The sequence below is a fragment of the Schistocerca cancellata genome, chromosome 9, assembly GCF_023864275.1.
Source record: "Schistocerca cancellata isolate TAMUIC-IGC-003103 chromosome 9, iqSchCanc2.1, whole genome shotgun sequence".
Taxonomy (NCBI): domain Eukaryota; kingdom Metazoa; phylum Arthropoda; class Insecta; order Orthoptera; family Acrididae; genus Schistocerca; species Schistocerca cancellata.
Window position 1 is genome coordinate 307571881 of NC_064634.1, and position 19879 is coordinate 307591759.

The window sequence follows — 19879 nt, forward strand, 5'->3', positions numbered from 1 at the left end:
GATGGGAACAAAGCATGACATGCGCTCTCCTTCGCAAAAATTTATGTAATTACTATACCGACTTTCCCTGTTACACTTTCCGGAGAAAATCAACCATGAATATTAAATAAACTGTGTGATATGATCTGCCAAGAAACACTGACAATTTGCTTTCCCGTGATGCAACTATAACCGCTTTTTCTTTTGTTGAAGGACTTGAAGAAGCTAATGGACAACGCAAAAGATGGAGTAATATTCTTCAGCATGGGATCTTTCGTAAAGAGTGCGGATTTTCCACAGGAGAGTATTCAAGCTTTCCTCACAGCCTTCTCTAAACTGAAGCAACTGGTCCTGTGGAAATGGGAGAACAACACAATACCTGGGAAGCCAGTAAATGTGCATCTGGGCAAATGGTTTCCACAGTCTGACTTGCTAGGTAAGTTTCATTACTCTCTCTTTCAAAGCGCATTTGTCCTTCACTCATATTAACATCACTTTAGCCCTGTCTCATATTATACAGTACTGGAGCACTGCTACGTGACTGTACTACAGCAATTCGTATCGACCATTGTTCTATCTTATGGGGTAACAAACGAAAGATTAAAGATCTCTGAGTAGAGAGGATGTACCTAGCGCTTTATTTAAGTCGGAGTGTCATCGACAGGTATAGAAGTAACATGTGACTTGCTGCAGGGAAGTGCGTTCAGACCCTTGCTGTTGATGTTCGTTAATAGCAGGAAGACAATACTAATAATGAGATCCGATTTTTTGCAGGTGATTCAGTTATTAGTAATAAAAATAGCAGCTCAGCTATTCAGTTAGATATTGTTAACCTGTATTCTGTTGTAAATATTGGTGACTTTTTTTAAATGTTTATGAATGTAAGAAAGGGCATTTCACAAAACTAAAAAGAAGTGGTATGCTAAGAAATCAGTCAATTTATACAAATACCTGCATGTCACACCTTTGTAGTGCTATAAAACGGAATGACTAGGCTTAACCATAGTTAAAGCCATTGGCACACTTGAGTTCATTCGTAGGATATGGGAGGGTGATGAGCCTCGAGGATAGTGTACCTATGAACACGTGATGTTTTCTGGCTGTTGTTTCAATCTTAATGACCGACTTCAGAATCACATGAAGGTATGTGCACTAGAGACCACCAAATGCAGTTTCCAGTATTTTCTACTGTTTCTATTGTTATGATACATGAGGTAGTGTTTCGTGCAGCATTCGTAAAAACATTGAGGTCTACACGTTCAAGTACTGTGTAATGCATTAAAGGAATTTCTAAGACATTGTTAGTTCTTCGGGTACAGTATGTTATGCTGAGTGAAATCCTACGTATTTTTAAAACTACTTATATAACGTGTGTATTGTTTAGCCGTACTTCCTTGGTTGTCTACCACGTTGCACCTTGAAACAGAAGGTCTTCTACCATAAAACATGTGATATTTGCAAAATAATTGAGTTCCTTTATTGTCTTAACAGATCTACCTATCATGAAAATGTAAATTTGTGTTAATTTCCAATAGCTTCTATTTCAAAATTATTTAACTTGTAAATGAATTTTGGTGATACTTCAGTTTAATTTGATTTCACTTATTGACTACTAGCCTTGCGGCAGCTCCTTCACTCGCGTAGACTGTATGGCCTACAGAAGTTTTGTTTTGTTTTGTTTTTACTAAATTGAATGTTGTTCACAAATTGAAACATCTTTTAAGCTCTTCACGATAATCAAGGCCTCGTAACCATTGTCTTTCCCAAAGGTAATTCTGACCAAAAAGCGGTTCTGGTACTGGAGTCCAAAGTTTTTCTTAATCATGCCTTTTGCGTTCTTGTGGAGATACTTCCACAGCAACTTTCATCCTTTAACATATATTTCTTTATATCTAAGGAGGAAGTGAAATACTAATTTTCATAAGTTTAGCTTTACAATTTTTTTAATATAACGAAATATTTTCTCAGAAATTTTCATCCCCTATTGCACTCCCTTAGGGGATGAATTTCCAGAAATATTCAAACACCTATTGTTTTGTTTCTAAATGAGAAGTCAAATACTAGCTCTCATAGATACAGCCTTAAAAAATCCTTTAGTAGTTCTTTAGCAGTTATTTATTTTCAAAAAACTTTCACCCGTTATTTTACCCTCTTAGTAGCCAAATTTCTGAAACACGTATTTTTTGTTTTCTGACTGAGAAACGAGATATCAGTTTTCGTAGCCCCAGCTTCACAACCCCCTTAATAGCGACATACTTTCAAAAAGCCTCTCGTCCCCTATTTCGCCACCTTAGCAGTGGAATTCCGGACAGTCCCTTCTTAAACGGTGCCGACAATCTAAGATCCACACACTCTCCCAACTTCAAGTTAAGTTTCTGTCCTTAACGAATTTGGCTCGGCGATGATGATGAATCAGTGAATCAATCTGATGCTATTTCACCCCCTTAGGGGTTGTATTTCAAGATTTTGTTTTAAAAATGCTTTCGAAATGAAAGATTTTCATAAAACGTTTCATCGCCTATTTAACTCGCTTAGGGGTTGAATTTCCACAAACAGTGAAACACGTATTTTTTTAATTTCTAACTAAGAAGCCAAATTTAAATTTTCATAAATGTAGCTTTAAAAATTCTTTCATAGTAACATATTTTCATAAGAAATCTCATCCCCAATATCACTCCCTTAGTTGTTCAAATTCCAAAAACAATGAAACACGTATTTTTTTTTATTTGTAACCGAGAAGTCAGATACCAATGTTCATTGATGTAGCTTTGAAAATACGTCAGTAGTTCTTTAATTAGGATGTATTTTCAAAGAAAGCTTTCAACCACTTTCCCACTCCCATAGGGTTAAATTTCTAAAAATGCTTAACCACGGGTTTCTTTACTTCTGACCGAAAAAGCAAATACCAATTTTCGTAGGTCTAGCTTCAAAATTCCCTAAGTAGCCACATTTCTAAAGAAAACCGTTCATCTCGTATTTCAGTTCTTTAGGGTTGGAATTTCGATAAATCCCTTCTTAAACGACGCCAGCAGTATGAATTCCGAATTTCAAGTTTGCGGTTTGGGCAATGATGAGTCAGTCAGTCAGTCAGTCAGGACATTGCCTTTCATATGCAGAGATTGGTTTGTAGCAGCGTAATAATGTAACAGACAGATTATTGAAGACGACCGCGGCGAGACTATCTCGACTGCAACACTTTTAATTTTCGATTGTATATTGGCTCCTAGATACATAACACTGTTATACGTTGGAACATGTTTTTCACATTTGGCAAAACCTTACTTTTCCAGAGTAATTTCTGAAAGTTAAATAAAAAATCTGGAGCGCAACGAAAAGTGACTGCTATCACTTAATAACGGAATAAGGAAACAAATTAAACATCTATTACAGTACTGGCTAGAGGTGAAAGTCTGAAGGATGTTAAAAGGTTTAACAGTCTCCCATACTGGGAAAATACAATGTGTCGACAAAACAGGTTGCTTGGAAAGAAGTCGACTGCTCAAGTTTCTGGGAGCCATATCAAACAGTACTGAGAGGTACCTTGAACTCACCCCTTTATGGGACGTCGCTAACGCACGCCTGGTCAGTAGCGATCGATACGAAAGTATGGGTGATCGAATTGTAGTGATGGGTGCAATTTTCAGTGGCAGTATTTGGCCAGAAACGGGAGCAGTATCTGTGACGTAAAGTTCCCGATCACCAGTCTTTGGCCAAAGTTACGGTTTAAATTCCAGACTTATCCACAGTATCTCATATAGTCAGAACATCACTCTGTTGATGGTGATCCGTCCGTAGATTGGGGACGCTAAGCTCTTCAGCCCTCATGCTACTATTCGAGAGGAGTAGATTACGTGCCGCCACCGGGTATCAAAAAATGGCTCTGAGCACTATGAGACTTAACTTCTGAGGTCATCAGTCCCCTAGAACTTAGAACTACTTAAACCTAACTAACCTAAGGACATCACACACATCCAAGCCCGAGCAGGATTCGAACCTGCGACCGTAGCGGTAGCGCGGTTCCAGACTGAAGCGCCTAGAACCGCACGGCCACTCCGGCCGGCGCCAACGGGTATCAACCTCTCCCTTCTCTTGTCATCGTTATCATACAATACGAACATAGCAAAACAGTATACAGGCAAATATTACATACACTCACCGATATACACACGATTCAACTCTCACATTTATTTTTTTTTTCCCTTTGAGTCATCAGTCTTCTGACTGGTTTGACGCGGCCCGCCACAATTCCCCTTCTGTGCCAACCTTTTTACTTCAGAGTAATACTTGAAATATACGCCCTCACATACTTGCTGGATGTATTCCAATCTCTGTTTCCTTTTTTAGTTTTTGCCCTACACGGCTCCCTCTAGTACCATGGAAGCTATTCCACGATGTCTTAACAGGTGGCCTAAAATCCAGTACCTTCTTCTTGTCAGTGTTTTCGATATATTTCTTTCCTCGCCCATTCTGCAGAGATCCTCTGCAGTCCTCATTTTATCAGTCTGTAGCACCACGTCTGAAGTGCTTCGTTCCTCTCCTGTTCCGGTCCAAACGCACTTTCTCAGAAATTTCTTCCACAAATTAAGGCCTATATTTGATGTAGACTTCTCTTGGGCAGGAATGTCCTTTTTACCAGTGTTTGTCAACTTTTTATGTACTCCTTGCTCCGTCCGTCATGAGTTACTTTGCTTCCTAGATAGGAACATTCCATGACTTCGTCTACTTCGTGATCCCCAATTCTGATCTAAGGTTTAGCACTGTTCTCACGTGTGTTACTTCTCTTTACTTTCATCTCTCTTCGATTTACTCTCGATCAGTGTTCTGTACCCATTAGACTGTTCATTCCATCCAACAGATTCTGTAATTCTTCAAATGGTTCATATGGCTCTGAGCATTATGGGACTTAACATCTGAGATCATCAGTCCCCTAGAACTTAGAACTACTTAAACCTAACTAACCTAAGGACATCACACACATCCAGGCCCAAGGCAGGATTCGAACCTGCGACCGTAGCAGCAACGCGGTTCCAGACTGAAGCGCCTAGAACCGCTCGGTCACACCGGCTTGCTCTTCATGACCAACCATTCTGCTTATCTTCGTGTTTGCCAAACTCTACCTTGGCCTGCAAGGTCGCCAAGTCTGTCTTCAATCGAGAACGTATGGAGCATTATGGGCAGGTCACGCCAACCAACCCGGAATTTTGACGAGTTTTGAACAGAATTATGGACGATATCCAACAATGCTATCAATCAGTGCCAAGTCGAATTACTGCCTGCATAAGGGCGACAGGTGGAACAATGCGTTATTGATTTGCCCAATTTGTGAAGCTCTTTCTCTTTAATAAATCATTCAGTTTTCACGAAATTGTAATCATTTGTTTGTCTGTACATGTACAGCACGTCTACCGATTGATTTCCATCCCATTCGGATAATTCTTTCGTAGTGCGTCTTTTTTTGCCTTAGAGTGTACATACCGTATACCGGGGCCGTATAATCCCATGGGAACATTCAATTATACTTCCATGGGACCTGTGGTAGGAATTGAAGCAACCATGACAACTGCGGACTATATAAACACTGTTGCGGACCACCTACATATCTGATTACTTGATGTCTTCGCCGACGACGTTCGCATCTAGTGGCGGGACAAGACCAGAATCGTACTACAGGGATTTGTGGAAAATGATAATGAACCACATTGATATCTTTAGCACTTAATTTCTCCCAACCTGAACTCTAAGGGAGATATCTGGGACGCTGTCTGGCGTCCACCCTTCACGCGCAAACCACGGGCTGTGATTCACGGAAAATGTGTGACCTGTCCGAAGACATCTGGTGCCGTATACTTGCGAAAAGCTACTAAGATACACGGTGTGAAACAGTCACGCAAGAGGTATGCTCCCATTATGTGAATCAAAATGGAAAAAAAGACAGTGCTGATATTCTCGCTGAAGGAGGAATTTGGTTCCTGTCATTCACTGGATGTCAGGCAACTATTTTATTGACGCGTTTAGTTTGCAATAATCATCAAAAATCAATGCAGGGAGAAGAACTTCATACGTACAGTATTATTTCATGTGAATGTGACACATTCCAAAACGTTTTGGCTTGTGTCCCATTCACATTACCCTTACTGTATGTAAGTAATTCTTCTCCCTGCCCTGATTTTTTGATGATGATCGTAACAGAAACGCGTCGGTATACCAGCTGCCTCACATCCAGTGACTGACAAGAACAAAAATCTTCTTTCAGCCAGAATATCAGCACTGTTTCTCCACTTTAAGCTACTAAGAACTTTTGTACTCCACGCCACCCATATTCTATACCGCTTTCCGAAGGTGGACCAACACACTATTAAGCAGGTGGTAGTAATGATTTGGATCATTAGTGTATTTATTTGTATTATTAATTATTGACAATTACGTGGTGTTCCTCGCTCTTTCCATAGTTGTGCTGAACAGTAAATTCCTTAAAGTAACTAATCTGTTAGCCATTAAAATTACAACATCACAAAGGATCGAAAATAACGACATTTTATGTGTCCTACGCATACAGTTTAGGAGGAAGAGTAGACGATTAATTTGCAGGTGATTTGAGATTACACAGAGTGCGGAATTTACTACACCGAGCTGTAACGCAGCCGAGCATCTAGTTTAACTCAGCTCAGATGACAGATAAGGTTACGTCATTCCTTGCTGCAACGACTCTGTCCAAGGGTTTGTCATTCGCAGTAGTTGGTGAGCGATGGTGCGTCAATCTGTCGGCAGTTCATGATCAGGTATTTTTAATGGGTGAGAGATCTGCAGAACGCTCTGACCGTGATAGAGTCTAACGACCTCTGTATCGAACTAATTCAAGACCTAACGTACAAAGAAGGATCTTGCATTATCTTGTTGAAACATAGTGGTACAGAAACCTAGAAGATAGGACAAAGTTCGCTGCCTTAACAGGTCATAAATGCAGCAGCTGATAGCCAAATTACCAGCTGTATTAACAAAAGGTGAACTGTAATCCTCGGAGCCTCCACATCCGATCACACTCATTATGTACGTGTGAGAACCTAGACTTTTCTGAAAGACTTTTCTTTGGGCACATCGCTATTGACACGCCTCACCCTGTTGCCGCACCCAGCTAAGAGCTAACTATGGTCGCCATACCAACAGTCCATAGCGCACCAGACGCGGTGGCGCTGCATGGTGGATATTTTCCGCAAACACTACCAGATCCAGGCTCCAGGTATCAGATGTCACTGTACGATGCTACACCACAGAGCGAGCATAATGTTTGTCCTATCGGGCGCTAGTCATGTGGGACCATTCTGATCCAGCATGGCTATCAGTATGGCTCTCCTGATCCAATCGATTACGTATTGGCATTATACTTTGTGAGACCTACCAACGCGAGCAGCAATCTCGTTGAACGATAAAATCAGTCCTAACAGATCACGAGCCTTTTGTCGTCAAATTCTTACATTAGGTTTAATACGGCCCTGAAACAAACTACAACGTTCAAATGTGATTACTCAATGAGAAGTCAACTGCATAAGCCGTCTTTATATTCGGAATTTAGATAACGTTTCTCCTACTTACGCCAACAGTCTTGTCACAGTGGTAACATCGGTTCCCGTCAGATCACCGAAGTTAAGCGCTGTCGGGCTTGGCTCGAACTTGTATGGGTGGCCGTCCGGTCTGTCGAACGCTGTTGCCTAACGGAGTGCACTCAACCCGTGTGAGGCAAATTGAGGAGTTACTTGGTTGAGAATTAGCGGCTCCGGTCACAAGAACTGACAACGGTCGGAAGATCGGTGTGCTGACCTCACATTCTTCCACCTCCGCATCCAGTGACACCTGTGGGGTGAAGACGACACGGCGGTCGGTCAGTACCGTTGGGTCTTCGGAGACCTGTCGTGACGGATTTTAGTTTAAATTTTTCTTGTTTACTTTTCTACTACCTACTGTGTGAGATCTGTGCTGAAAAGACTATCGTTTACCGACCCATGCACATTAGTGCCAACTGCCTCCGTGATGTTGCAGTTTTAATGGCCAGCAGTGTATTTCACATGTTTTGCAACTAACCTATGTGTTTGGCAGTGATGATGATTGTGTTTCAGCTCACAAAAACGTACAGCTCTTCATCTCCCACGGAGGACTGCAGAGCAGTTTGGAAGCGACCGCTCGGGGTGTCCCCGTTATCGGAATACCAGTTGGAGCCGAACAGAGCTATAATGCCCGCAGAATCGCTAACTTCGGATACGGCATCGTACTAGATCTGCAAAACTTGACTGCCCAGTCCGTGGAGTGGGCTATTTATGAAGTTTTGAACAACCCAGTGTGAGTTACTCTGCTTATTTTATGTGTTATGTTAACCTTATTTCATATTTTGTGGGTAACAATCGGCAGCCTTCGCCTTAGTTGCTGCCGTGAGCAACAGTTCGTTCTGGGCTGGCTTCTTCGTGTCCTCATAGCAAGAGGGAGAGAATAAAAGCCTTCCTCATTTACTTGGGAAAGGTGAGGAGAATGGGAAGGGCTATTATCAGACTAGGAAGTGGTCTGAATTTCGAACAGGTAATGCTTAAGTAGTTCAGTGGTTTATTTTCCATGTATATGAGGGGCAGTCGCATGAAAGCGAAACACCCTACACAACGAGGTCATGGAATGGATCCATTCAGAAGTAATCACCACACGCGTTAAGACATTTATCACACTGGAAGAGGTGACGATCAATTTCAGGTTCGTAGAACGCGGTCGGCTGGTGAGGGATTCACAACCACGCCGACTCTTGCACTCCCTCATCCGACTAAATCCGGTGTCCATGGGTGTCTTTCTTCAGGTCGTCAAAGATGGGAGAATCACACGGTGAAAGATCCCGCCTGTACTGAGAATGTTTCAGCGATTCCCAATTAAATAGCTGAGATGTAGGCTTATTCCGATTGTGATTCAATGCTCGAGGAACTTGATTACAAGTATAGTTGCGTTCGATAGTTTTGGTACACTAAATAAATGATGTTGTAAATCGTAGGATTACCTGTAGTGTAAGCAGCATTGGTAGGGAAAGAAACATAAATGAGAGACTAGGAGCCGATGATCTCCTTTTGTTTGCACATAATTTGAACTGCACATCGCTCAGTGTTGAACCATTGTGTTTTTTACATCCTTACAAAATATAAATTGCATTTTATAGGTAATAAAAGTTAGCTGATCACGTATCTTCAGTGCTTTTATGCATCCAAAGTAGTTACTTCTGATGCAAGTAAAGTTTATACAAGGCATAGAACTTAAATAGTGGCAACTATTTATTCACAACCGATACAAAAGAGTTACATGTTTGCACCTGTTACTGCCCTTCAAAGTAACCGCCAGCGTTGTGTAGAACCCGTTGCCACAGATGTCGAAGGCGTAGTAGCCCGTTAGCAGAGCCTGTTCTGTTGATGGTGGGAATGGAGCGGTCTACTGCCTGTCGAACCTCTGGAACAGTTCTGAAGCGAATGCCACGAAGTGGTTCCTTCATCTTCGGAATCAAATCAAAGTCACAAGGACTTAAGTCCGGGGAGTATGGTGGACGGTGCAGTACTTCCCAGTCCCATCGACCGAACAGAGCAGCCACAACATGCGCTGTATGCGACCGCGCATTGTCGTGCAAGGCGCTGGGTGGGTTGCGTTCCTCCACGGCAGACCGTCAATGCACGGTATTACTGTTCGTTTTTGGAGCGTCACCTGCGACCAGCTTTGAGAAAGAAGCGGCGACACCTTCTGCGCTGTTCGATCGTGTGTATCGGAGAGCACCGAATTACGTAGGGATCCAAAGGGAACGGTGATGGACCTTAGGTACTGAAGAGACTGGAACAGCACATTACGTCCACATGCTAACACCTTTTTATTGGTCTTTTTCACTGACGCACGTGTACATTACCATGTGGGGTGAGGTACACGTTCGACGGGCGTTTCATAGGACGTGGAGGACGCATAAATTGGCCAGCCCGTTCTCCTGATCTTACACCTCTGGACTTCTTTCTGTGGGGTACGTTGAAGAAGAATGTGTACCGTGATGTGCCTACAACCCCAGAGGACATGAAACAACGTATTGTGGCTGCCTGCGGCGACATTACACCAGATGTACTGCGGCGTGTACGACATTCATTATGCCAGAGATTGCAATTGTGTGCAGCAAATGATGGCCACCACATTGAACATCTATTGGCCTGATATGTCGGGACACACTCTATTCCACTCCGTAATTGAAAACGGAAACCACGTGTATACATATACCTCACCCCTCATGGTAATGTACATGTGCGTCAGTGAAAAAGACCAATAAAAAGGTTTTAGCATGTGGACGTAATGTGCTGTTCCAGTCTCTTCTGTACCTAAGGTCCATCACCGTTCCCTTTGGATCCCTACGTAATTCGGTGCTCTCCGATACACACGATCGAGCAGCGGAGGAGTGGTACTCAAGCGTAAACTTTAGGTTACAATATCTCTAGATGTAATTAACATTTTACAATGCAACAAACGGCACTGATTACGTATTTGTTTATATGTTCAGATGTGCTAACAAAACTAACGGGGTTCCATTTAAAAAAACGTAGGTTTGTGTTAAAAAACATACTTCCGTGCATTTTTTATGGTTTGTATTAACTAATTACACTAGCCCCTCTCCTCACGTTCGGTCTGTGGAATCGATTCGCCAGTATTTGATGTGGTTTACAAAATATATCCAGCGGTAACGATAGGTGACTCACCCTGTACATATATATATAGTTTCTATATGGCTCACAACTTTCGGTTTTTAAAGGAATCTAGTGAGACATATCTAGTAAGACACTGATCGCGTACGCAAACAAAGCAACAGAAATGAGGTAACGCCCGCCGGCCGGCCGTTGTGGCCGAGCGGTTCTAGGTGCTTCAGTCTGGAACCGCGCTGCTGCTGCGGTCGAGGTTCGAATCCTGCCTCGGGCATGGATGTGTGGGATGACATTAGGTTAGTTAGGTTTAAATAATTCTAAGTTCTAGGGGACTGATGACCTCATATGTTAAGTCCCGTAGTGTTCAGAGCCATTTGAGCTCTGAGGAACACTCACATGGGCATCCGAGGGTTCTGTGGAGTTCGTGCAGGGCACCATAACGGCCATGGAGTATCATACACTGTTTGCAGACCACGTACACCCCTTAACGATGATTATGTTTCCCGACAGCAGTGACATTTTCAACAAGATAATGCGCCATGTGACAAGGTGAGGAGTGCGATGTGTGCGGTTCGAATTCTAGTCGATGTCCTGGCCCCCCCAACTCGTCAGACCTGAACCTGATAATAGACATCTTGGATATGAGTCAATGTAGCGTCAGAGCTTAACGCCTCCCTCCCCGAAGCTTACGGGACTTCGATGTGCAGATGTGGTACCAAATCCCTCTAGCGACCTGTCAAGGCCTCATTGCTTCCATGCAAACGACGCGTCGCCGCTGTTATCCGTGCCAAGATGGGCATACCGGCTGTGGGTGGTCATAATTTTCTGGTTGATCAGCGAATATTAAAGTATAGATGGATACACCCAGCAGAAGAGACGTCCATGTGATGGAACAACAGAATAACGAGTTTACCAATTGCAGTCAAGCTGACAATTACAATAAAGTAAACACAAGGTGAGAGTGTTTGAAAATAACTAGAAAAATAGTTACATATGGAATGCGCTGCGGAGAAAAGTGAAAAATATCGCTGACAAAATAATAAAGTTGATAATGTGTAAACTAACTTCCAGTTTATCTGTAAGAGGGCGACATTAACGGATGGAAAGTAGAAATGGAACGGCGAATCGTAACTGCGTAGAGAATTTGGTGAAAACTTGTCCCGTAAAATACAAGGTTACTGGCTCGAATCCCTGCTGCGATGTGCAACTTTCACACAAGCAAACACTCCACAGTAGAACAATGGTTTTATCCTGGGAACAGGGAACAGTTCAGCAAATGGATCACTAATTTGACTGCACGACCTTGTATTCCACAATGGCTCTTTGGAATGATCGTGGGAATCCTCCATCCCTAGACCCTATCCGCTTCTGTGACCAACTTTTCCTCAGGTATTCAATTCAAGTCTAATGGAGTCGATAGATGATGTCGTGAGCATCATACATTACTTTGAGCACTCTTTTGTTGCTCGAAGTATTGATGTTGCTTCTATAAGCCCGTAATGACATGTCCTTATCTGCGTTTCATTTTTTTCCTTTATTGTGATTTCATTCCTCTGCCCCATATGGGCAGGGGAGGGCCGTCAGGGGCACAATCCGCCACTCTTCAGCCAAGTGACATGACAGCTAATACAAGAAGAAAATGGTACATATAAAGGCGATAAAAAAGGAGACATAAAACACAGTAAGGGGAGATAATGGAGGTAAAAATACACTGGCATGTAGACGTTCAAGGGGGGGGGGGGATTTAAAAAGTCGACATAAATGTTAAAAAAACACAGTTGGCGATTCGTAGAGCACAAAAAAGACACTGAAGTCAGACACACACAGGTTAAAAGTGGGTCACAGTAATAAAAACACTCCAGAACAACACACTTTAAACCCACTTGGACCACACACGATGAAGAATAAAACTGCCAGGTGGAACCTGCCAAGGGAGAGGCCTGTGAGGATGAAAAGGAGGGGAGAGCAAGGTACAGCGGTGGAGGGGGCAGGATGAAAGAGTAGGGGCGTCAGCGGGTGCACCAAGAGGCAGGACACAGGTGGGGTGGGTCTGCGTTTCAAACGTCTTTGTAAATTGAAGAGGGTAACTGTTGTTAGCTGTAGCGGGATATTAAGCCGAATCAGCGGCGACGAGTGAAAATGTGTAGCAGACCGGGATTCAAACCTGGGATCTGTTGCTTACTAGGCAGGTGCGTTAACCACTACACCATCTGGGACACAGCGTTACGGCAACTGCGCGGCTTATCTCGGCATGCCTCACAACTGATCCACGTTTCCACTGAACGCCATCTATCTGCAGTCGCTATCCATTGACTCCATTTTCGCAACTTTAAGATTCCCATAGGAGATCGGACGTATTTGTGCCTCCACACTGAAGAAGGTGGATCCATAGCCCAGCTAGGCGTATCAGTTAAATGAATATGTGGCGTCTTGACTATCGCGGTGTTCGTAACTTTACATTTCCGAAAGTACAGACACCACTGATTCGTATAATGATATGTGTTTGTTTGGATCTATATTTTTGTGTCCTGTTTTTGCCGTATTATCTTTTCCTGCTTTGTGCACTCTTTCTTCTACTCAATTAACTTCAACTTCTTTTATGAAACTGAGTGAATTTTCATACCAGATGTGGGATGCTTTTGTTTGCAGGTACCGCGAGAAGGCGAAGCTGCGGTCCCGCCTGTTCTGGGACCGTCCAGAGAGCCCTGTGGAGACGGCCGTCTACTGGACAGAGTACGTGCTGAGGCACCGGGGAGCCCCCCACCTGCGCAGCGCCGCCCTCGACCTCAGCTGGTACCAGTACCTCCTGCTGGACGTCGCTGCCCTGCTACTGTCTGGAGCGCTCCTAGTGCTTACAATCGCTGTCGTGGCAGTCAGGACACTCTACAGGCTAATCACCGCAAGAACTTCTGCCCCACACGAACAGAAGAAAAAGAAAACAACGAAGAAGGAATGAAGAAGAATTCTGATCCTACTGGTGCCACGCCACTAAAGACTCTCAGCTCCAAACGCAGACAGGGTCAGCAGTTGACGGTACATTGCGTCCATGTTTTGGAGGCCAATCGTAACAGCCTGCTCCTGTAAACACATCAAACTCTTTTTTTCCTCTGAGGTGTCTGTTATTTATTGTTTTAGATTATTTTGCTGAACATTCGGTATCTCGACATTCTAGTCACTCATACGATTGATGGTAGGAAGGCATACACGAGTGCATGTCGCCAAACAATGTACCACAGAGAATCTGGAAATTTCCATTAACAATTTAATATGGCGTATCATGCTATTTTACTGCACTTTATTCGCTTCTCAACTATCCATTCTCAGTATCTGCAGTGCTTAGTGTGCACCAAACAGGTGTGAAACGACAAACACATTAACTGCGAACTATTTCATTTAAGCACACAATTATCAACACTTAGCTTAAGTCTTGTGCAATTAACACACGATTATGGAAATATTATAGTAAATATATTAGTTTCACCCTAACATTAATATGCACTTTGTATGTTTTTATCAGAAGGCGCGAAGTAGCACTTCCAGATATACGTGTAATCTATGATGAGGGACCGACTTTGGGTTTGGAATAAATCTAGTCTTGAACATTTCTTACATGTATCATTTCTTGTTTTGTAAATACAAAATACTCGTCGTAAATTTCGTTTCTCAATAGTTTTTTGTTAAATTCCTTTTCCTCTTACGTTTCCTTCAAACCCATAAAGCTTCTTACCATAACATAACATTATTACCTACGTTTTGTTAAATAAATCGCAACTTGACTTCATGGTAAACTACGGATTTCACCGTGTGTTTGGGTGGCAAGGGGCAACTTTAAAATCCTCAATAGGAACTCCCTTTTTTATTGCAGATTACGACTCTACTGCAAAATCTACATACGTTTTGCCAGAAGCATTTTCTTCCTTTCGCCACAGATGTCGCTATAATCAGAGGAAAAGAAATGGGAACACAATCTTAATTTACGACATGTTACTCAATGGTCCTTGAGTATCCAATGGCACGTGCGATCCCACCTCCATGCTGCGAGGGTAAGACAGGCTAGTATTTCATAACTTCTGCTTCAAAATCCTGTTCGCAATATTGTATTCCTCTGTCATATCGAACAGGGTACTATTCGATGCGCCACTGAGTTTGTGGCTCGAGGCGAAGGTTTCTCTAGTTTTCCTATTAGAGAAAGTGTTCAGACGTAGTACAGCCAACGTGAATACACTTGGTGATCTGCTTTTTAAATGACCGTACACCTGACAGAAGCATATCTGCGGGAATGTCAGCACAGGCGTTTCTGATGTGGTCGACCGTGTCTTCACGGCCTGTTGGCACTTGCTGCTCCACCTCATCTTTATCTATCCCCACAGAAAGAAATCCGGAGATGTCATATCCGGCGCCGTCAGATCCGGCAACATGGCGGGCCAATTAATAGGGCCACCTCTGCCGATCCACCAACCAGTATAAACATGGCCTAATACCTCACGTTGAAACGTCCCCTTAGAAAAATTATACATGACTGTGCTTAAACTGACACACAATATTTTTTAGCGCAACGCACTCTGACTTTCAATAATACCTACAAAAGAATGGCCCTGACTAACATTAACCTATACCTTTCACTAATCACTTACCTCACAAAAATCTTCGTTACTCGAACTACTGCAATACAGCGAGCGCCACTACTGCCAGCTAAATAAATGATTCTAACTACTGAAAGCACTACCTACTGATAGGCATAGTTAGCAAATGAAAGATTTTGATAGAGAACAAACAATGTATTTACCTTAATAGTGTTCGAAAGTCATAATATATATAGCAGTACATGACATCCAGTCTTACAAATGTACTGTCTCTGATGGACACACGTCCAGATCATCCGCTCTCAAAAATCCGCCATCTCAGTTCCCCACATCCACCACTGCAGGCGGCTCACCTCCAACTGCGCAACGCTATGCGCTGTTAACAGCCAACTGCCCAACACTGCAATAGCCAACAACAATGCAAACCAGCCACAGACTGCACGCAGCACAGCCAGTGATTTTCATACAGAGCGCTACGTGGCGTTACCAATAAAAAAAATCTAAAAATTTTACAAATTGTTTTGGGCGGTTGCCAATACAGATTTGAAAAAAATTTTCATAATTACAATAACAAAGATATCAAATGCACACACTTATTGATACAATGTTGGTCAAAAGCTAAAATTTTCTCACAATCCATAAAGACAGTCCTGATCATTCATCACAATAAAATTGCAGTGTTTTTTTCCCTCAAAGTCTGAGCAGTAAAAGAGAATGCACACAGAAGTAGTGGATTTCCATGCAGTCTTGAAGAAGTAGTGTTGTCCTTCCAATGGACAGACAGTGCTGACTCTTGACATGCTGACAGGTAATGGGCCACGACAGAGCAAACCCTCAGCAGAGTCAGTTGAAGTTTTGAAGAATATTGGTAGGTAGGTCATCACAGAGCAGACCCACTGTGGTCCTGATAGAGAGTATGGTATTGGTGGGCCACCAGAGGTGCTGACCCACTGCAGTCCTTGTAGAAATAATGGTATTGGTGAGTCATCAAAGGTGTAGACCCAATGTAGTCCATGTAGAGATGGCTAGCAGCCATCTGTTTCAACTGTGCAGGTGCACAATCACCATCTAAAAGTGTTGCGGAGAATATAGCAAGTCCATAAACCACCACTTGTGCACTCACAAAGTTTTTGGAATTGTCCTTTGAACCAGTAATGCTGTTAACCAGTCCCTTGCTGAATTATTAACACATGTGCAAACACTATCAGTCACTACTTCTCACATATTGTCCATATACTATGACAAACAGAAACGTGTGCAGTGAAATGTAACTTACAAGTTACTTAATTTGATGAACTGGTGTCAATTACAATTTTATAACATAAGAATACAATAACAAAGGTACAAAATACATCATCAAAAACATAATAATACAGATAACATTTGTAGTAATACTGGCTTTACAAAACAATAGAAATAAAGATATACATCAGTGTTACAGGAATTATGACATAAGTACATACATAAAAGATCAGAATAACTTTTGAAACATCAACTTCACACATGAGCATTAAAACAAAACAGAATAATTAATGTCTAAACATCTTTACAAAGAAAATTCTACAACGTAACTCTCATCAGAGAAACACATAAAGACAGGAAGAACACAAATACCCAAGGGTACAAAAACACATAGCGGGATAACACAAGGAAGTACAGGGTTTGTTTTACTGCAGTATTTTGCAAACAAAACTTTCTTTACTTCTCAGAGATCTCCCTTTGTTCTTCATTATTTCCAAAAAGTCCTATCTATACCTGCTTTCTGTACTTTTTTCGTATAACTTCTCAATGCATTGCAACTCATTCTCTTATATAGTCTACCCCTCTTAAGCTAACTTAAATCTACTGAGCTCAGATGCATAAACTAAGGGACGAGGCAATGCAGCAGCACAAAACAATTAATACAAACAGAAATGACAAAAAAATGCAAATTGGCAAAGCAAGCAGCAGTATATCTAAATTAGCAGAGAAAATGCAGCATTACAACTAATTCCCACGCCTGGGTTCGATTCCCGGCGGGGTCAGGGATTTTCTCTGCCTCGTGATGGCTGGGTGTTGTGTGCTGTCCTTAGGTTAGTTAGATTTAGGTAGTTCTAAGTTCTAGGGGACTGATGACCATAGATGTTAAGTCCCATAGTGCTCAGAACCATTTGAAACATTACAACTAATATTAGCCAATGTGCAGCAACAAGAAAAATAAATCAGTACTAAAACTGGCTTAACAGAATAATACAAAGTCAAATTCAGTAATACTATGCCTGGCAAATAGCAGCAGCAAATGCTGTTACTAATATCTAAACATGACAAAATTCAAGCAGAAAAAATAGTACACTAAAGACAACAATGCAGATAAGGAAAATGTCTATTCACATTTTAATGTCTATGTCATTAAAGTGCTGCACCACAACTTATTCTTACTGTTATTAGTCCCTTCTTGTTGTTCTTTCCTTTCCAAGTGCTCCTTTTTCAAAAAATGAGGATCATAAAATTATTATCTAACAGATCTGTTGACAGAAAGTGTTCACATTAGCAAATGCATTTAATTTTATTTTATAAAACCAATGATGCAACACACCTGGAAAACAGATATCAAATAATATAAGCAACTATGTACAAAGTAAAGCATAAAAATATCATTCAGTAGTCATGAGGCATTTCATAAGTTAGTAGAAATTCTCTCAATTCTCATAGAAAGACACTTGTCATAATCAGGTGTGCAGATGTACGAATATTTCCCATCAATTCATAAGCATTTCAGTAAGTAGCACAAAGTACGAGTAATCATATGTTTCCAAGTAATGAGCGTGTCGTATTTGCGATGCTTTCTACAAAGGAATGTCAATAGCGAGGTTAATGGCCTCTTTTTTCTCCACCTAATGGCTCTTTCTCCAGGCGGCTGGCACAGCTGGCCACTCACGATGCATTACGTCAAGGTCACTTGGCTTTCTTACTGATATATTTACGACAGCAGTTTGCACTACAGTGACAGTCTCATATAAAAAATTTCACAGGTCGAGAATTTGCGTTACAAATGTGTAGAAACAAAATCCTATAAATATAACAGTGTCCAAAAAATTTTCGACAGCATTGTAATACATTCATGCATGTACACACATTTCACAATTCTTAAAGTACGATTCTTTGTTTCCAACATCCTTTTCCACAAATCAGGGTCCCTAACCACTACTCATTATTCCTTACCTTATTACACATATGCATATTCGTCGACACTTCTTCAATATTTCATCATAATAAATATGTAGCATAATCAAATTCCTCATATAGCATCAGCATATTGATCATAAACATACCTCAACAGCATAATACAAATCGTCGTCGTGATAATATCATAACATCTCAGTCAATTCTCAAAATCGTAGTAGCTTCCTACAATAATTTCAAAACCTAAAAAAAATTCTCTGCCCATTTCAATAGTGTCATCTACCTCAAATGTACTTTAAAATCATGATCCCATACCAAATACATCATTCAGAGCTCTCATAGTGTCACAATGGTTCCGAAAAAATATGAACATTTCACAAAGTACAGACAAAATACAATTTCGTAAGTGTGAAGTTATCCAATGGTGTAATTACGTAAACATCTGTCACTGATGTAGTGAAAAAAATTTTTGTCTCTCTCAGTTAAATGATCAGATAGCTGTGTAATTTATGTGTTAGAGAAATATGGTACCAATATGTAAAGTTGTATAAGCAAATACCATATTAGCTAGGGCTCCTTGTGCTTGCCAGACACATGGTACACAAAGTAAGTGTGTACCCCCCTGAGGAGTAACGTAATTATACCCACAGGTGTTACGGATTACAGCAATGGAATGAAACGTATCATGGAAAACTTTCATTTGTAATTCAAAAACCTTGAAAAATAAATGTTTTAAGTACAAAATTAATCACTCAAATGCGTGTCCTGTAGCGCTAAATGTGCGTCTTGCTGTAAGATAATTCTGTGGAACTGTCGTAGTTATCGTCCTCTGTAAGCAAAGTTCTGCTGAAGTCAATGTACTCACCTCCTCATAAACAAAAGTGAAATGCTTTTGCGCATAGATATCTTAGTTATTACACTTATTGCCATGATGAAGAAAGTACTGTGCTGTAACGTATTCTTGTGCTACGGAAAAGGCTATCTCATTGTAGCTATACCACAAAAGTTACTACTAAAACATCTTTTACTTTCCAGAAAAATACAGAAAAACTGTGCAGATATAAAACAGATACAGCGCAAAAGCAATAATATAAATTGTGTCACTCATTAGTAGCGTCGTGATATAATCGTGTAGCTATCAAAGAAACCAAATACTAAGTCATCTTTAATCTCACCAAATGTACTTCAAATAAAGAGTATCTTTTCAAGTAAACCAAAATGTTGCATTAAAATCTCTTTAGCAGTATATGTTCGAAGTATGTAAGCCTTATAGTCGTTACGTAATCATGCAATTAACAAGCAAGAATGTACACACACAATAACACTGTGTCATCTGTTCACTATAACAATGCACTCGTAATTTCTGTTTAAATAAGTTCTCTTGGTTCTTGACTGGATATTTAACTTCAAACATTGTTGCATGTTAACAGTTTCTAAGTCTGACAAAGCATACTAGTAATGTGAAGTGAAAAA

General features: G+C 41.3%; 1 protein-coding gene across 1 annotated transcript in view; it reads left to right on the top strand.

Annotated features, from left to right (window-relative positions):
* The window catches only part of LOC126101036 (UDP-glycosyltransferase UGT5-like), a 49079-nt gene extending 34480 nt beyond the window's left edge, over positions 1-14599 (top strand). The window contains exons 4-6 of the mRNA XM_049911699.1: positions 193-415; positions 8091-8310; positions 13311-14599. Coding sequence (XP_049767656.1) covers positions 193-415; positions 8091-8310; positions 13311-13617 — 750 coding nt within the window. The 3' untranslated portion in view covers positions 13618-14599. The remainder of the gene's footprint in view (positions 1-192; positions 416-8090; positions 8311-13310) is intronic.
* Positions 14600-19879: the final 5280 nt, after the last annotated feature.